The sequence below is a fragment of the Melopsittacus undulatus genome, chromosome 10, assembly GCF_012275295.1.
Source record: "Melopsittacus undulatus isolate bMelUnd1 chromosome 10, bMelUnd1.mat.Z, whole genome shotgun sequence".
NCBI lineage: Eukaryota > Metazoa > Chordata > Aves > Psittaciformes > Psittaculidae > Melopsittacus > Melopsittacus undulatus.
This window is the reverse complement of record NC_047536.1, coordinates 18,483,034-18,501,036: the sequence shown is the minus strand read 5'-3', so window position 1 is coordinate 18,501,036 and position 18,003 is coordinate 18,483,034. Positions and strand designations below refer to the sequence as shown.

The following is an 18,003-nucleotide window of genomic DNA, read 5'->3' as shown; positions in this document are numbered from 1 at the left end:
GCTATTTTTCAAGGTCTCTAGAGGCTAGTTTAGGGAAAAAAACTCAACAACTTGTGGGCAATTTTGCTGCCATTTCCACCAGCTCTATGGCTAAGTCTCCTGTGTATTTTTCAAATGATCTAGAAAGAAATGTAAATAAACAGGAAAAACAGCAGAAGAGAATCTTCAGCATTAATTACAAGTACATAGTAAGTACCATACTTGCTCTTCCACAGACAATCCACTGTGATTGAGTGCAACAGAAACCCTGCAAGGGCATGCAGTGAAATAGAAGCCCAGCTGCACACTGTATAGATCAGCCAGAGCACCCTGTTTCCGTGTCACTAGAAACAAATAACGATGTCCACAAGATGCTTATAAATAATTGATAGCATCTATTGACTGGATAGCAGCCAGCAATTTATATCTCTTCTACCCACCTCAGAGCTCATTCATACATCATCTCTGTGAGTAAACCTCCCCAACCAGTGCATTACCCAAAGCCAGGGGTCACTGCTCGGCACATGCCACTGCACCCTGCATGTCACATCTGGACTCTGCAGGCAAGTGAAGATCCATCTAATTCTTTATCCCAAGTTAGCTGAAGGGCGGATCACATCTTGCACCATGTCTCTTTACATGCAGCAAACACCCACACCAACAATCTATAGGACAAACTAGTGTGGCCAAGATATTTCCGAGCAGTGGTCCCCATGGCATATTGTACAAACCACGTCCCGCATCCCTGCTGATGCTCTTGAAACATCCCCTTTCAAGTCTGGCTCTCTCCCAGACACAGGCTGTGATGAAAGCTTCATCCATCATTTCACTGGTCAGCACAGGCTGACCAGGGCATCTCCATCTCTGCTATTAATCACACAGATTATACCAAGCTGTGTTGTCCAGGTATCATGACATGATACCCTATCATCTATACATTTCCCTTTTACTCACGCTAACTTTTGATCTGCAATAAAAATAAATGTGTTTTGTTTCCACAATATAGTATAAAGAGAGCCCCTGTGGAGCTGGGTTTATTTTTGGAGATCTCTGTTTAATTTTCCTCTGGCAGGGCACAAAGGATGGCTGCATTTACTAGGTGATACTGTGTGTTATTTATCCTGCTGTCAAACTCCACTGGGGACAAGACTCTTATAGTCACTCAGCTGAGAGAAACTGTGTATATTCTATCTCATGGTATCTTCAAAGGAAGAATAAATTCCTTTCTGGAAGATCTATTTTAGCCAAATGTATTTAATTTTAGTTAAACATAAGTTTTCTGTGTCACAGGAAGAGTCACCAGATTAAATTTAATAGTCTCCAATATACGGGAAGTCTCTTTTGGGCTCCAACATATGAAGCAACACATTTGGCAATAATAAAAGGCAGAAGATCAAGCTAGGAAGCTGACAAGAGAAATACACATTTTGCTCCCTGCTTTTCTATCTTTTTCACACCAATCAAATGATATATTTTGTAGAAAACGATGGGGCAAATGTAAAATTCAGATGCCTCATTTTGCTGCAGAGGAAGTCGGGAAGCTCAGATGTCCCCAAGGTCTCCTTCTCAAAGGCCTCAGGTCTACCCTGAGTGAGGAACGGCAGCAACGTCCTAGATGTTAGCGAGGTCCCACTCTCCACATCTGCTACACACAAGGGGTTATTTTAAGCTCTGAAGACAATATATCAAATTACGTTTCTGAAGAACGGTACAATGTGAGTTATATTTACTTCATATTTCTCTTTCTGCAGGTTCCTGCTATTGGCTGCAGGATATTTATTACCTCTGAGAATCTCCTTTCTGGGCCTATATTTCACATTTAATGAGTGCTTTTGCAATTTCATTACTGTTTTCTGAAGTTAAGGTTGCACTTTACAAAGCCTAATGGTTTATGGTCCATTTCAGACTTCACTGATTTCTGCCCATTACTATGTACATGCAACTACTCACAACTCCAAAATGTTGTTTCTCCTCCATTCTGCTGTGTGTAGGCCAGTAACCTGAAAGCACAGACTTTAATGGCGACAACAGGGAATATCTCACATCAACTGGGACAAATTAGTCCACATGGTAGTGACTGAACCACATTCTGATAGTGCAGAATGGGACTGCACACTCCAGTGGGAAATGTCCAGGAGCTAATAGCCTCCTTTGGTTGAAACTACGTACCTACAATTGAGTCATGCCACTTATGGCTTAGAAGGGATTAATTCTTTGCTCATGCTCATGTTGCAGCATCCAAATGCACCCACAGACTGCCGCCAGCTCCAGCTGGGGTTCTCCATGACTGGTTATTGCCCAGCCTTTGCCATATTCATCCAGTCTATTGCTGGACAAAAAGGCTTCAAAGCTTCAAGGGCCCCAGTCTACCTCATGCCCAGCAGCCTCACTCCTCAGGTGAAGAGGCTATGAGCAACAGCTACACTCTGTCTTGGCCATCTGCAGGCTGTCAAATCCACAGTGTATCTTTGAAGTCCTTGGTAGGTTGTGACCAGCATACTTCAAAACCTGACTGAATTTCTGGCTAGTAAGAATGTCCTTAAAAGGATGCCACTTCAAAAACAATTTTTTTTGCCTCTGTTGGGGACCAAAGTTCCCTGGGGACTGGTCTGAGGCTGAGGAATGCACATTTACAAGAGCAGGGAACTGCTGCAGACCTCACCACCCCCTGTGCTGAGTGATGCGTCTGCACTTTTGGTCTTACATCTTTTTTATGATAAATACATAGTGGCATATGCACTTAAAACAAGCATGCTCTGGGGAAAAAAAATACAAACCTCCAGACAAATTTCCCTTACTCCTTCCCAAAACAAAACTGAAATAAACAACCCTAAACCTCTATAAAAACAAAATACACCCCTGCACTTGCTCCCTTCTGCCAGGGAGAGAATGACAGAACAGATGTATAACAGAAGCTATTTATGTTGGTTAATATATTACTGGGAAATGCTGAGATTGTAGCGATAAGTTTAGAAGCAACCACATAGGAAATATATTGGAAGAGAGCAGATCCCCACCTGCCCACAGTGTGGTTCTACCAAGCATTCCTTGCTAAGTGATGTGTTACAGAAATCCTTCACTAGGTTCGTGTGAAAAGTACATGTGAAATAGAGAGCGCGCTCAGAGCCTTTCTGTACAACAACATCCTACGGAAATTCTCACTCTTCTGCTTCCTCCTTCCTTTCTCATTTCATAGAAATGCACCTCTCCACTTGCAAGAATCTCAGGGAGCTGTATTCAGAGTACTGGGAGTTATAATAATTCCCATATTTCATTTTTGGGATGTTCTCTTCTTGCAAATATCTGTAGTCTGGAAGTGCTCTTGTGCTCCATGGGAAAATATTCAATGAAATTGTAATTTTCATTATCAGGATGATCCAATTAGCAACATTAAAATAATAACAACAGAACCATTCTCATTTCCCATTTCACAGCAAAATAAAACAAGCCCTTGAAATGGTGATTCAAAGCGTGTTGTTTAGCTAGAGCACATTTTGTTGTTTGAATCAAACCCACTGATCTCTCCCTGACACTTTTTTATTAAAGATGCTTCCAAGTCTGCTGTTTTGCAGTCTCAGCTTTTCACCTCTCTACGTTCCTTCTTGGAACAGAAGCTGACGACTGAAATGTCCCCAAAGGAAGCCATTCTCTTTCCTAAATAAGAATAATGGTGACAGGAACAACAATGAGAATGATAATCACAATAACCTGATCCTAAAGCACGGAGCTGTGTTACAAAGCAGAGCTAAAGTTGAAATTCCCTCTGTTGGGAAAACTTTCTGAATGCTCCTCCTGGATTTCTTCTAATCAGCTATCAGATGATAAAACATATCCATAAAAGCTGTCACTATCAAAATGCCCTGCAGGCTTTTATTTCACCACTATCCCAAACTCCTTAGTATTTGGACAAATTGGCATTCAATAGCCAACAAGCTGATGCCTGGCCTCCCCCACCATCCCATGGGAGCTGTGCAGTTACTGGAGTTGCTAAACTTGCTGATGGAGTTGTCTCTTCTTCTTGTCCCCTGAGCTTTGATGCCATCCCAGCATATGGGAAATTATTTTCTGCCTACTCTATTCACCCATAAGATACATATCTCTGCTGAAATTCCCTTTGAAGAGAAGGGAGACAAAGCCCAGAAAAGTAAGGATGGAGAGAAAAGGAAACAAAAGGCTTCTTTGCTCTCTGTTTTCATCAGAGCATCACTTCAGAGGTAACCATGGTATGCAAATGCAGAAAATACATATGTTGCCTGCAGCTTCGTGCTTGTGACTGGTAGTACCTCTGGTTTGAGTCAAACGGGGATGAGTGTGCCACTCAGAGCTGTGGGGTGGGTGCAAGACAGCTGTGTCCTGCAAGCTGTCCTGCAGCACCGAGCAGCTTTGGTGCTAGAGCTACTCTCCCTTCATCCAACATCCAGAGCACACCTCTTGGGAATGATGGATGCATACAATCTACGTCCCAAGCCACAGTATGTTAACCCTTTTTCAGCCTCATACACCTTAAGGACATCTTCCCTGGACACAGAACTCTGGAGGTGTCAAAAACCTTATCCCTGGCTCATATCTGAACCTGTCTCGTGAGAATATACACAGACCACAAGAAAGATCCTTCAATTATAGACATTACTTGACAATTATATAGACATATAATTTGTGCATTTGTACTTCTCTGACCTTTCTAAAGGCCAATAATACTTAAAGCCACTCAGTGTGTTCCATAATGTTTGGCACAAACCATATAACCTTTCACTGGGTACCTGCTGTACTATTTCTCCCTACTATACTGGATTTTTATAGCTTCCCTATAATGTTAAAATGACCTTGCTTCTACCAACAATAAAACAAACGACTGACAAAAACTGATTGCAATCGTCTGGCTTTAGAAAATCTTGTTTGCATTTCTGTAAATGCCCTCGAAAGAATTCCCCAGGATAAATTTAGAATGGTATTTCGTGATCTCGAGTTTGAGGTCCTAAGTTCATGGCTGAGAGACCTGTGAACCCTTGGATCCTTTCTGAATCTGTAACTGATTCACAAAACCACACAATGGTTCAGGAAGGAAGGTCAAAAAGAACCTGTTCTGCTCCAAATCATGCAAAGATTAAACCACATGAACTGGAAAAAGGTTCACTGGGGAAGGCAACCCACCTGGGAGAAATATCACATCCTTGCTGCATGAAAGCTCCTAGGGAGAACCAGAGACTGTTGAATATCCCAAACTCATTTGTCTGGTCATTGGCTGGCTGGTCCCGTCCTTCCTCGAATTCCTCAGTGTGCCACTCGTAAGGGCTGAAGCGACTCACCAAGAAGAGGACAACGCTCACTCCAATGTAGGCAAAAACAATGCACATCCATATCTCGTAAGCCAAAGGATCCAGAAAGGAAAAAACTCCTGGTTTGGACTTCTGAGGTTTTTTTATCATGATAGATATACCTAAGCTCATGAACGGTTTGGAAAAGTCTATAACTTCTTCTCGAACCAGAGTGATGGTTAATGGTGCCACAGCCACATCCGCCCTCTGAAAAGGAGTGACAGAAAAGAGGTTTGCATTCTGGGGATAAAAATATATCTACTAACTCCTGCTTATGTTCCTTTGATCTCTGTTTACCCCTGCTATCTCAGAAAAAATCCTACAAAACCAATTGCAAGAGAAATGGCAAAAAGGAGCATCCCATAATATTGGTGGAATATTCCAACTTTGTTACTACTGGTTATCAGTTCATGTTTTGGAATAACAGTGTTTCTTTTTGCAGCCACCTAGCTCTTCATGTCTGACTTATCCACTGATGTCACAGTCTGATGTAGATGATTTTCACTGAAAGAGCTTTGTCATGCAGACATCAAAAGAGGCAAGGAAAAGGCCAATTGCCTGAAAAAGGATGCCAGGATGTTTACTTCCACCAGGAATAGCTTTTTGACTGCATGAGAATAGGAAAAAATGTTCCAGTGACACTGATGTGCACTCTCCGTTTATTTTACAACCCACCTTGAAAGTGGAAAGGCAAATGCATCGAAATGGCTGTCAGTACATGCAGTGGAGCTACTAGCAGGAGGCCGAATATTCCCTGCTCCAACACAGTGACACAGAGACTTGGGCTCTGATGCTTCCCCCACTGATTTCCCCTTTCTCTACAAGGCAAAATCAGACCCCTCTGAAGGATGACCTAAACACCACAGAATGTGAGCTACCAGAATGAACCAGGTTTACAGGTGTGGAGGGAAGGTGTATATCCAACATGTTGGAACTGAGTGGCTAGGCAGAAAGTAGTAGAGTCCTACTGTTCACAAGCCTGAGTGTTTGAAATCTCATCCTTCTTTCACCCTGCCATTATCATGCAAATATAAAATAGGGTAAAATTTGAAGATTCTGCCCATGGGAAAGTTTGACCTTTCAATACTTGATCTTCCAAAAATGGAAAAAAAAAGAATCTTGGAACTGTTGAAAGGAGCCATTTTGACATTTCCATAGTCACAAAATGTGCTGTCCTTCCCTAAATTAAAATGTTTTACTTGGGCTGATTATTTGCATTATCAGAGCTGCAGTCCTCAAGACAGGTCAGGATGACAGAAGGCACAGTTCCTTCGTACTCTAGGGCTTAAAAGCGTTCTCAAATACCAAGAGCTAAAGAAAATGGATAAGGTTGGAAACTCACCCCATAAACGAGTTCTCCCACCATGCCATTCCATGTTTTGGTGTCGGGGTCCCGGGCTCCATACTTCCCATCTCTGACAATCTCCAGCCTGTAGTGGTAGCCAACATGCTTTGCTATCTCAGCAGCAAGCTCCACACAGTAACCTTCATACCTTTCATTGCCTTCAAACTGGTTGGCATTCTTCTTGAGCATCACATATGGGTCTTCCTGGCACAAAGAAGACCAACATTGAGCCACACTCCACATCCTAGAGATGCACATCTGGGGCTTAGACTAGAGCCCAGTGTACAGCTTCTGGTTCCCATGCTCTATCTTTGTGTTCGTGTGCCAAAGAGCACATTCAATACACTGTGGACTTATTTTGGGAAGTACGAAGTGTGACTTTTATTGTGGTACTTTCTATTAATTCAAGCAGAATCTGTGTGCAGCTTCTGCAGCAATGGACCTGAGGGCAATGGAATACATAGGGAAATGGGGGCAACAAATCTTTCAGTGCAGCTCTGCAAGGGATATTTAGTGCATCTGAGCTGTGAATTTTCAAAGACTTGCCTGCATGTGTGGGCATGGGAAGAATCAAATCTGCTGAACAGGAGGAGAGAGCTGTAAGTTGTTTAATTCAGTCTGGGTATTGTGTCTTCTCTGTAGACTCACAGTAAGTGTTCAACAAACAAGTTAGTAAAATCTAGTGTTTCTGCAGGGTAAGCTTATACAATGACACAATACATGATACCATACATTAGGGGATACATATTATTCCTTCATGATTATAATGCAGATTTGTTTTTAAAGCTATGATTCAGCCTCTCTGCACAATACAGCTTATCCTTCCCAGAATTACAGCCCCCATTCTGTGGGCTAAATACAAAGCACAGGTATAATGGTCCTAATTTACCTATACTGTTGCTTCTACTATCTTGTCATAATCTTCTGTATTTTCTACACTTAAGCATGAGAGCTCTTTAATACCTATTTAATTAGCCACAGTAATTTTCAGATACCTTTATGGACCCAGCAGGAACAGTAAGTGCTGTTATTATTATTATTATTATCACTATTATAAAAATGATACAGTGCAAAGGAGAGCACAAGAAGGGGGAGAGGGAGTCTGCTCATCAGGGAGATGGGGTAAAGGGAGAGCTGGAATAGAAGCAACAGCACTTACTAGGATAGTTGTGACTATGTAAGTCCTGTTCAGGAGGCTTGTAGATTCATTGCCGCTTTGAGTATCAATGGCTGTTGGAACCAACTTCTCATCTTCATTCCAATAACCAATCTGCCAAATACAAACCCAGAATATCTTATTGGTATCTCTTTTTAATATTAGCCAGGATATGGTAACAGGGTTATCCAAGCAGGATCAAATTCCTCTTTATGTTCACACCAAACAAGAGATCTCCTCTCCCAATTCTTGATGTCTTTTGTTAGGAGGACCAGGAACTTTCCCATCCCCCTATGACTCCAGCCTGAAAATAATATGCATGATATGCACAATTCTTTTATGCACGTAAAAACATTAAGCACATGGCACTGGGGGGTTATTGCCATTCCCTGCTGCATCCCTAAGCCAAGAGTTCACCTGTACACCCTGTGTAACTTAAGAGTATTTTTTTAATGGTGAGCATACCTGCTGCATGTTCAAATGCTGCATGGTGCTAAAATGCTGTCCTGCATCTAACAGCCCATATGAACATAGGACTGACTCAGCACATCTTGAGACAACAAGACAAAAAATCAAGTGAGGAAGAAAAAAAAACCCTGGCCAATGCAAAAAAGTTTAATGTTATGAATAAACTGAACAATTTAGTAATGGAAAGAGTTCTCATGTTAAGGTGTTCTTATTACTAATCAGGGATTTGGCCTGATCTATCACTGCTTGCTAGTAAAGCAGAGTGCCACTGAATATCACTAGGAAGATCATTGCTGAGGTTATCCATTTTGAGGACTTGATTTTATAAGAAGCTTTCCATCACCTCATGTAAGGATGAAGTTGCCTGAGCTCTGCTCATGTGAAAGGAATTTCTTATCACAGTAAATGAGAAAGGGTATTAACACAGGGCATGACCGGGGCCTGCTGATGACAGATTAGAGATCATAATAGCTCAAGAGAGCTGTTTCTTCTCCTCTTGGCTCTCTCTAGATTGCTGCCTTCTTCATGTTCAGAGCCCCAAACTGGACATAACACAGCATTTTTGCTCTTTTCAATACCACATAGAGGAAGACACTTTGTATATCTTCAAAATCATGCTTCTTTCTTACTGAGAAATGTGCCTTTTTTTTGCTTGATTGTGGTGGGCTCTGATCTTTCTCATCAACTGCTCTCAGGTGTAAGTATGAATTGGGGTAGAGGCTGCAAATGTAGAACTTTCACTATTTGTTATTTTTCTCAGTTTCAAACATGTATTTTATTTTTCAAGGGATTAAGGGGATATGGAGGGATTCCAATGAATGCCCCATTCCAAAATTTTTAGTAGAGCTCCTTTGTCACCAGAATAATGGAATTATTCTTTGTTCTTCAGATAGGCAGTTATCTGAAGTGGGACATAAGCACACAGAGTCAGATTTTCCAAAGGATTAACATTTCAAGAGCTCAATATTACTGAACAAGGCTGGATTTTTCAAAGTGCCCAAGACGCAGAAATACACAAAGAGATCAAGACTCCGGAACAGCTCAGATGCCTGTGTAGCTATCAGGATGTGGTTAATGGTAATGCTTTTGTCACTTCAAGGAGAGCAGAATTAGGTCAACATGAAAGAGTCACCTACACTGGTTAGGGCAGACCACATCAACCTGTATCTGCCTTGGCTCATCCTCGCAAAAGCGAGAGAGCAAAAAACAGATGTTGTGCAGCTGGGCCTGAGACAATATGTCCTGCCAAAAGCAAGGCTGAGTTGGCCAAGCTTTTACTATTCTGGAAATCCCTGCCCCACAGCTGAGATGCCTTTATTGCTCTTGCTAACCCCTTCCATATGTTGCATTTCCTTAGCAATATTCCATTAATTTTCCCTAGTGCTCGGCTTTGCTTATGCAGGGCGCTGGGAATGCACTTGTCGTGACTTCACGTACAAGCTCTTGTGAACAGAAACATCTGCTGAGACCTAACCGCACCATAACTCGAACACCAGGCTGGTGCCTGACACAGGATCTCAGATCGCTCTCTACTTTACCTTTCTGATCCCATCATGTTTCATCTCAATCACATGCAGGGTGTAGTTGGTCCTCCGTCCCTTCTCATTAAACTGAACGTTGCCAGACAATCCTTCAAAATGGACCTTAAAGACATAAATATCAATGAGGAGAGCAAATTGGGCAGGATCTCATGTGGTGGTGATTTGGCAGCAGTAAGAGAGGAGGGAAAGAAGGATGGAGGGTGCTGTCACATCTTTCAGATACATGCAGGAGAGACAGGACACCTCTCTGAGACTGGCTTTCACTTAGGTTTGCTCTGTACAGCATGCCTGGCCTTGTGCAGGGTCATTCTCTTAACTTACCTTTTCTTTTAAAACCCCTCTCTCTTGAAACTTAGTGGTCTATTACTGCACTCAGGTGCCAGCTCCGATGTGTGAGCACGTCACTGCTCGGGAAGTGACAATGAGCTACATCAGCTCTAAACTCCTTGGGCTTTGTGGAGGATTTTTTTTTGTATCTTCTAAATCTGACCTGGAGTCATGATTTGGTTAAGAATTTGTCAGTTCAAATCAGGAACTGTATTGGGAGGAAATATGAAATTGTGGCCACAGCTCCTAGCTGCTGTCTTTTGATAGAGAGGAGTCTACCAGTTAAGAAGCAAATGTAATTACTTCTTCACCAACTTAATAAAACCTGACAATTTCATATTGTAAATTAAATTTGTATAGGAAACTTCAAATCATAAATCTCTGCTGATAACACTGCCGAGCTGAGGAACGCTGTTCATGTCACATCCCATATCCTGAATTTCTCCTCTCACTGTGGCCATTTGAATTGCTGCAAAAGTGCCCAGCATGATGTGGAGAAGGGCTTCCGACTGGAGCGACATACAGCATGTGGGGATCAGGATCTTGGGAAAAGGAGTGTAAATTTGTGTCTCTGTAACAGACCATTAAGAGAAGTGCATATGCCACTGAAATGGAAATTAAAGGTTTGCTCTCAGCCTTTCCATTTGCTTTGGACAAATCTATTGTCTCTGCAGCTGAAGTCTTCCCACATGCAAAATGGGAACAGGTACTTAGCAGCCTTTTAAAGTACTCCGAGATGCTCAGAATAAAGACCCACCGTGAAGAAATGAGGATATATTATTATAGAGGAAATCTGTTGCTAATCTGTTTAAAGTGTGTTTGTTTTCCAGCTATTATTGCAAAGGTTTGTCATGAAAATCAACATCTGCCAGTATTTTCTGCAGCTCCTCCACGTCAAGAGGTATTCCTGGTGACATTTGGAGAAATATACTTTTCCCTTCACACAAGACACAACATGCCCATAAAATATAGATACACTGCAAAAGCATCACTGTCTTAAGCACTCCCAAGCTGCTTTTTTCATGGCCCCTTGGGTTTTCTTTTCAGATTCTGACCAACCCTGGAGCTCAGGTCATGGATGTTTGTAGCTTTATATGCACTAGAAGGCAGGTGGACAGAATCAATTTCTTCTATATGAATGAATGAATTCGTAATGCTGTGCTATCTATGTACCAATGAAACAGCAAAAGGGATCTCTCCCATCCATGCTGGAGGATGCAGCACAACCTTTCCATCATTTACCAACCTTTAAAAGATCCCCTGAATTACTATAAAATACAGTGAGGATTGACTGCAACAGTGCTAAGCACCACTAGAATCAACTGGAGACATGGAGCATTTTCAGGCATGTGGTCCTTTGCTGGGGAGCTGGAGCAGAAGGATGCTATTGTTGCCTTCTAGTTTACAGGGCTAGTCAGCACTTAGTTACGTGCTTAGTAAATGTGGTAACAAAAAAAAATATCTGTCAAAAATTAGCATAATCTTTTCAAAGTACAACTAAAACCTCAGTGTACTGGTTTAAAACAACATTTTGTGAGCATTTTCCTGGGAAAAAAAAAGTAATTCTCTTCAATAAAAGCATACATTTTGCTGAAAAGTGTTAGATTTCTGTTTTTGAAAATTGCAGAATGTTTCAAATTGCTTTTCATCTTTGCTCCTGCCATGCATGGATCCTTCCAACACCAGAGGGAAATAAGGCAATTCTGGAGCATACTGCAGGTGTCTGAGTAGAAAAAAGTACACAAACTTCTTGCTTTTAAAATGTTAAGCTTATAAAATGTTAGGCATTCGTAAATGGGAGGTGAAGAGAAAGCACATCATGAATAGCTGTAAAAATTGCCCTAATTGTGAGTCTTTACAGAAAGGATAACTCAAGCCTTCAATCTAATCAAAAGTTCTTCTATTTCCACCTGCTTCTTTCTTGCTACAATATTAAATGCTGGATAATTATTAAATTCAGAGTGCAGATTTCCTTAGGAGATTTCTTGTTTCAGAGCTTTTCATTTTGAGCATCGCAATTGTACTGGTCAAACGTTTTTATAATTCTAATTTTTCAATGGTAAAGAAACAATTTTTGCAAATGGTTCTTTGTGGGTTTTTTTCCCCAAAGTCACAACAATTGAAAACTTCAGACTTTTGAAATTGTTTTAATGAAGAGATGAGGAAACTTCAGAGGAGATTTTCCAACACACACAAAACTGTATTGTTTAGCTCTCTAATTTTGATTTCCTATTTTCATAAATTCAATAAAGGAAAATGCTTGAGAACCCATTGTTCATCAGAAGACTTCCAAGTCTTTTGTGTTTATTAGGTAACTGATCTCCCTAATGCATCATGGAGGCTAATTTTGTTATAAGTTTGGAGAAGCTATGGCAGTGATTTGCCCAAGGTCATAGAGAAAGCCAATCACAGGCTTGGGAAAAAAGTGAATCCAAGCAATAAAATCAAATCAGATGCAAGATTTGGTTTGAAAAGAATTGTTGTTTACCAGTAAGCCAAAACCAAATCAAAACAAAATACTTGACAAGATTTACATATGATGCAAATTAACCAAAATAATTTTATTCTTCTTGCCTTCTTCATAGTTAAGGAAAGAAGGTAGAATAAACTGTTTGGATAACACTGAACTAGCAGTATTTGCAAGGAATCCGTCTATTCTTGTCTGAAAAAAATAAAGAAAAATGCTAGAGATTAATATCAGTCTTGAAATTTAATGAAATTTTAAAATATGCTATCTAAGTCTTTGATAAATGTGTGTTGTTTTTTTCTCTTTCTGTAAGTTTCATGCAGTATTTTTATTTATTCAAGAATCTAAATTTTTATGCAGGATGAAAAAGCAAGATTGTCAGATTTAAGGACTAAGCTATCTAAATGGCTGCTATTAGGACTTCTACAAATCCTCACAGTATGAAACAAGCCATAATCTGGGCTCTGAGAACATTCTGATGACAGCCAACACATAAGACAGAATTCACATGGTTTTAAGCTTCATTAGCAGTCTGGAACTGAAGCTGAGTTCACAGAGAGTCAAAGGATCTGCAAAAATATGTTCTGCCTTGGGAAGAGGCAGATCAAAATAGGGACCCATGATTTTATGGGATAATATTTTGGCTTTTCCACCCCAGAACTTCAACAGAAATTACAGAAGGCAAGGACACACTGCACGGTACAAGGAAAAGCAGTTTGCTGGATGCACCCCTGAACTCTTTAGGAGACATGGCTCTATTCTGGTAGGATCAGTTCCTCACCCCAAGCAATCTGTTTGAACATTTCTGTTGCTCATCACCCCTCTTTCCCCACCCACAGTCTATGCTCAGCCATCCTTGCTGTGCACACATGGGGTTTCAAACCTGCTGCAGTGCTCTCTGGATGTCGATGCCTTGTCCCCAGGGCACGGCTGGGTTGGCAAGACAGTCCCCAGCATTGCCTCGACGGGAGATGTCGATCCGCTGCCTCCGCAGGTTCTGAAATGCCTCAGCCATCACCCGGACCCCGTCGTATGTTAGGGCTGACGTGTACTAGAAAGAGGAGTTGTATGTTGCCCGTTAGGTTGAGCTGACCTTGGCATGCTATGCTGTTTTGCTTCACAGTAGCTTTCTAGATGATTTGCTCTGTTTTCATCTTTCCATCTATGAAGTTCAACAGCCTGTTGCTCCCTGTAATTATTGCTGCCCTGTTGATTCATGTAAGTTAGTGCCTTCTCTTCCAGAGGATGGGAGAGGGAAGGAGAAGCTCCTGATGCGGATTCAGATTGCACTCACTGAAGAGGACTCAGCCTTAAAAGCTGTTACCCATGTCCTTGTGTTTAATTAGAATCGTTGACCTGAACTTTTAAGCAATACATTATACAGTGTAAATGTGAGATCCCCAAAATTAAGCAACAAGTGACCTTTTGTGGTCACAGATGGAGGCCAGGAAACTCTGCTTGCAAAAATTCTGCAAAAGATTAATTTATTCAAGCAGAAGCTTGTACAAAAAACAATATAAAACTCTTGGCATGAACAGCGACCATTAGATTGAATTCCTTTTCCTATGATCACCTATTGATGTATTTGCTTGCAACTTTCTTAAACTAACGCTTCTGCAGTTAACATTTCTATTGATGAGTGCTTGTCACAACTCTATTTCTTTTCCAATGTCAGACAGAAAAAATCCCAACCTCCACCCCCCCTCAACAGCTTCAGGGTCTTCTGTGTTAGGAATTAAAATATATTTCCCCTCAGTTGTACACACTGATTTGAAATGCTGAGAAAGAACATCTGCAAAGACTTTATTGTCACTGGATATCTCGTAAACAAGTCAAAGGTTAAGGAATTAATGAGTTTGTTTCTTGTTTATGTATTTTTTATATACCAAACGTTATGAGATGTTTAATCCTTAGCTTTGCAGAGAGCAAATACTGGGAGACTGAGTGAAACACTAACTTGTGTATTTCTTAGCAGGCAGCAACTACTGCGTAGTGTAAGTTAGACAGTATTGAGGCACCTGGACCAGATGATGTCCATAATTACATTATGTGACAGGGTTTCATGACAGGATTTTAAAACAAGATTAAAGAACAAAGCAAGACTGAACTAAGCCTGATGGGCCCTAAATTAAAAGGATTTTTTTTTTTACCACTTGCCTTTGGCCTCTTCCAGTCCACACGAGGATGCTCCCTGGCATCATTATTCCTCCACTGCTGCATGATCCTGGCGGGAACAGTGTCCGTGTAATTCACCAACTGGAAGCCAGTTACATTGGCTCCACTCTCCCTGAATTTGGTCAGGTCTATATCCATGAATCCCTAGTACAGGAAGGAAACAGGAGAAGCTCATTAGAGGAACACCTCTATAGGTGGGTAAAAGGAATCCTGCCTATCTGTGAATTTCGGCAGCCAGTTTAGGAAAATCTCTTTCCTCTGAAAAGTAAAGTCCCATTTGAAGAGTCACCACCTCTCCAGCCATGGGGTGAGCTTGGCTTTCTCGCAGGCTCTGAGCTGGACATATCCTGCAGTTTCCACCCAGGGATACAAATGCTCAAATTAATAACAACTCATTTGCAAGAAAGTTAGTGGGATAACAGAAAAAAATATATCCTATATAGTGCTTGGATGAAACTATTGAAATTCCCAAAATATGTTAGGAAGAATTATTCCCCCGCTCTGACTTTTATGCACTCAGTCACCAATGGAGAAGCTGCTTTTTCTCAAATTGCAGTTTGTAGGGAAAATCAAATCCTGAATGAACTTTCAGCAGAACAAGGAGTGGCTGGTTGATCAGCTTGTCAAGGAATGCTATTAGAAAAGTCAGTGTATAGGATTTGCTAATCTGGGAGGAAAAGGCTGCTTCTTTGGACTTCACATTACTGATGAAATACATTGCTTTCATTTATTGTTCTCCTCTACTTACTGCCCACTGCATGTGATAAACACAAGTGCATAAATACACATGTGTATTAGGGTGGCATTGTAGTATTAGTCACTCCTGTTGAGTCAGAAGCAAAAAAAATAATCAGAAATACACTGTAAGGTCATGTTTTGGTCTCCCAGTTTGATCCTATCTCTTCAGTGCTGTTGCCATGCAAAATTATTTGTTGTACCTTCTTGCACAAAGTGGATGCTTGAAAAGAGACTCAGCCCTCCTGCTTGGGCTGCTGTGTATGGGACAGGCTTAGGTCTGGTGATTGTTTTGGAATACAAGCACAAGAGATGTAGTCAATTAATCCCCCCAGTACCATCAGCAACCAAAATACATGAAGGAAAATGAATGAGAGGACTGTGCACAATGCAATCACTGGAAGAGCAGTGCAAACACTGGAAGAGCTTGTTCGAACCCTGCCTTTCCTCTTCCCTGCTACTGCATGTTCTCTACAGGCATCTTCTCAAACTCAGTCTTCTCAGACATATGATGATGGTGTGAGATAAAAAAAGCCAAGTCACATTACTCCCAGAAGACACCAGTCAGGTTCCTAAAATGATGTCCTCTGTGCATATACCAAGGGAACTAATTAGCTTATTAACTTCCAAAACCAGGATCAAGCTGTTAGATGGAAACCTGTTTAGGGAACAGATTATAAGGAAAAGACTAAATTGGCCTCTCACATCAGTGTCATACCAAGGGGGTCTTAAGTGACTCAAACATTTCTTTAAAGACTTTCACATTTTTCTTCCAGCTTTTTGTAAGCAATTTGGCATCCACTTATAAGGCTGAGGATTGGATATAGGTATAAAGGTGCTTGAAACAGATGATTTGTTTTTCTTCAAAGTGCAGTGATTTGGGTGAATAAAAAAGTGGCGTTTTGTGTGTATGCATTCCTCAGAATGCTGCTTAAACCCACATCAATCTTGTGTGTAATTGCTAGCATAGGGGATTCAGAAAGCCAGAGCTGTGGTTAATGAATAGGAAATGCAGCAGCATAATTGTCCCTGACATCTTAATGCATTTCAGGCCAAGTATTTTTTGACACAGAGAGCTCCTATGGTTCAGTAAGAGGGACCTCACAGGTTGCCAACTGGTTATTCATGGCCAGGACCAAATCACACTGACATTTTGCTCCTGGGAGGTACTCAGGGGAAAAAGATCTGTCAAAAGAAACTACCACGCAGCAACTTGAAGTTTGTGCCACCAGCTCCTCCTTGGGAAGCCTGCAAAGGCATGAAGGAAAGCCCAAGTTCTCAACAGAGTATGAGTAAGATGTCTGGTGTATCTAGTCCCCTCAAAAAGTAGATTTAAATAGGAAAAGTCTAACAAAGATTACAACACCAGTGACGAGACAGTAGTGGTTGAAAACACTGTTTTTCACTTTTTCCCCAAGCCAAATCCCTCTGAAACTGAAGCAAGTATTCAACAATATTCTTTGTAATTCATCTTACAGAAAGCTTTAAAATAATATGAATAGACAAAATATTTCTTCCCAGAGGCTGTACTACTTTTTCCTCACTGATTTTGACACAATTCAGATTCTTTAAAAAGTGAGGAGACCTCTGAAGGTTTTCCAATTGTTTAAGGCAGTAGGGACCATCGAGGACATCATTAACCTTGAATATAGCTTTGCATTTTGGCTGCTATCAACTGCTACCAACTGTTATCCTTTCTCCACATGCCCCAGTAAAAGGTCAGTATAGGAACGATTCTAATTACAAAGGACCTTTAATCACTGCACCACTGAAATCTGCTCAGAGTAGGTCTGGGTGACATGACAGCCAATGAATTGGGAATAGCAGGGGTCAGATATTGTAGAAAATAACTCCTAGAGGAGGTAAATTCTTGCTGGTTAACATATAAACAAGAAAATATCAGATGTGACACAAACTGTCTTTTGAAAATGCTTCTATTGACAAAGTGGCATCAGGAATTAAATATGTTTATCTGTCTTTCTGGAGTATCAGTCAGTGCTTGTAGGAAACAAGAAAACAGGAGAATTGCAATATTTGCAAATAAAAAGTCATCAATCATCTGTCACCATGTACTAACTATAGACACTTATTGCAAACAAAAAAAAATAAAAGGAATCTTTTATTTAGGTTTCAATTGGTCTTATTTGGAAAACTGAAAATAAATTCTTAAAAATTGACTAAGGAAAGAGTGCAACCCACTGCTGAGGGGCAGCAGACGGGGTTTTTCAGCAGCATGTTTTGTAGCAACCGCTTTGGGAGCAATGGCATAGAAATTCTTTCCTTTACCATCCAATCAAACACAGCAAGAAGTGAGCAGTGCTGGAACGATGTACTCCATGGGATTTCTGTGGTCCCATGGAGTGGTCAATTGATTTTGAAACCATTTCAAGAAATTGCCAGTAAATAGTGGCAAAAGCTGGCCTTGCAGCTATGTCTGGAGCACTGTGGGATGTTCAGGGAAATGCGCTGAGCCCCTGGAATTTGGTGGTATGTGA

The 18,003-nt window shown here is 41.0% G+C and overlaps 1 protein-coding gene across 5 annotated transcripts in view; it reads right to left on the bottom strand.

Moving 5' to 3' along the window:
* GRIA1 (glutamate ionotropic receptor AMPA type subunit 1) overlaps window positions 1-18,003 on the bottom strand; it is a 120,948-nt gene that overhangs the window by 30,939 nt on the left and 72,006 nt on the right. For 4 of the 5 annotated variants that reach the window (XM_005147181.4, XM_005147180.4, XM_034066769.1 and 1 more), the window contains 6 exons: window positions 14,756-14,917; window positions 13,482-13,649; window positions 9,802-9,906; window positions 7,799-7,909; window positions 6,637-6,843; window positions 5,131-5,501 (listed from right to left, as the gene is read on the bottom strand). In XM_005147181.4, the coding sequence (XP_005147238.2) occupies window positions 5,131-5,501; window positions 6,637-6,843; window positions 7,799-7,909; window positions 9,802-9,906; window positions 13,482-13,649; window positions 14,756-14,917 (1,124 nt within the window). The remainder of the gene's footprint in view (window positions 1-5,130; window positions 5,502-6,636; window positions 6,844-7,798; window positions 7,910-9,801; window positions 9,907-13,481; window positions 13,650-14,755; window positions 14,918-18,003) is intronic. The other variant, XM_031047367.2, reaches the window with a different exon arrangement.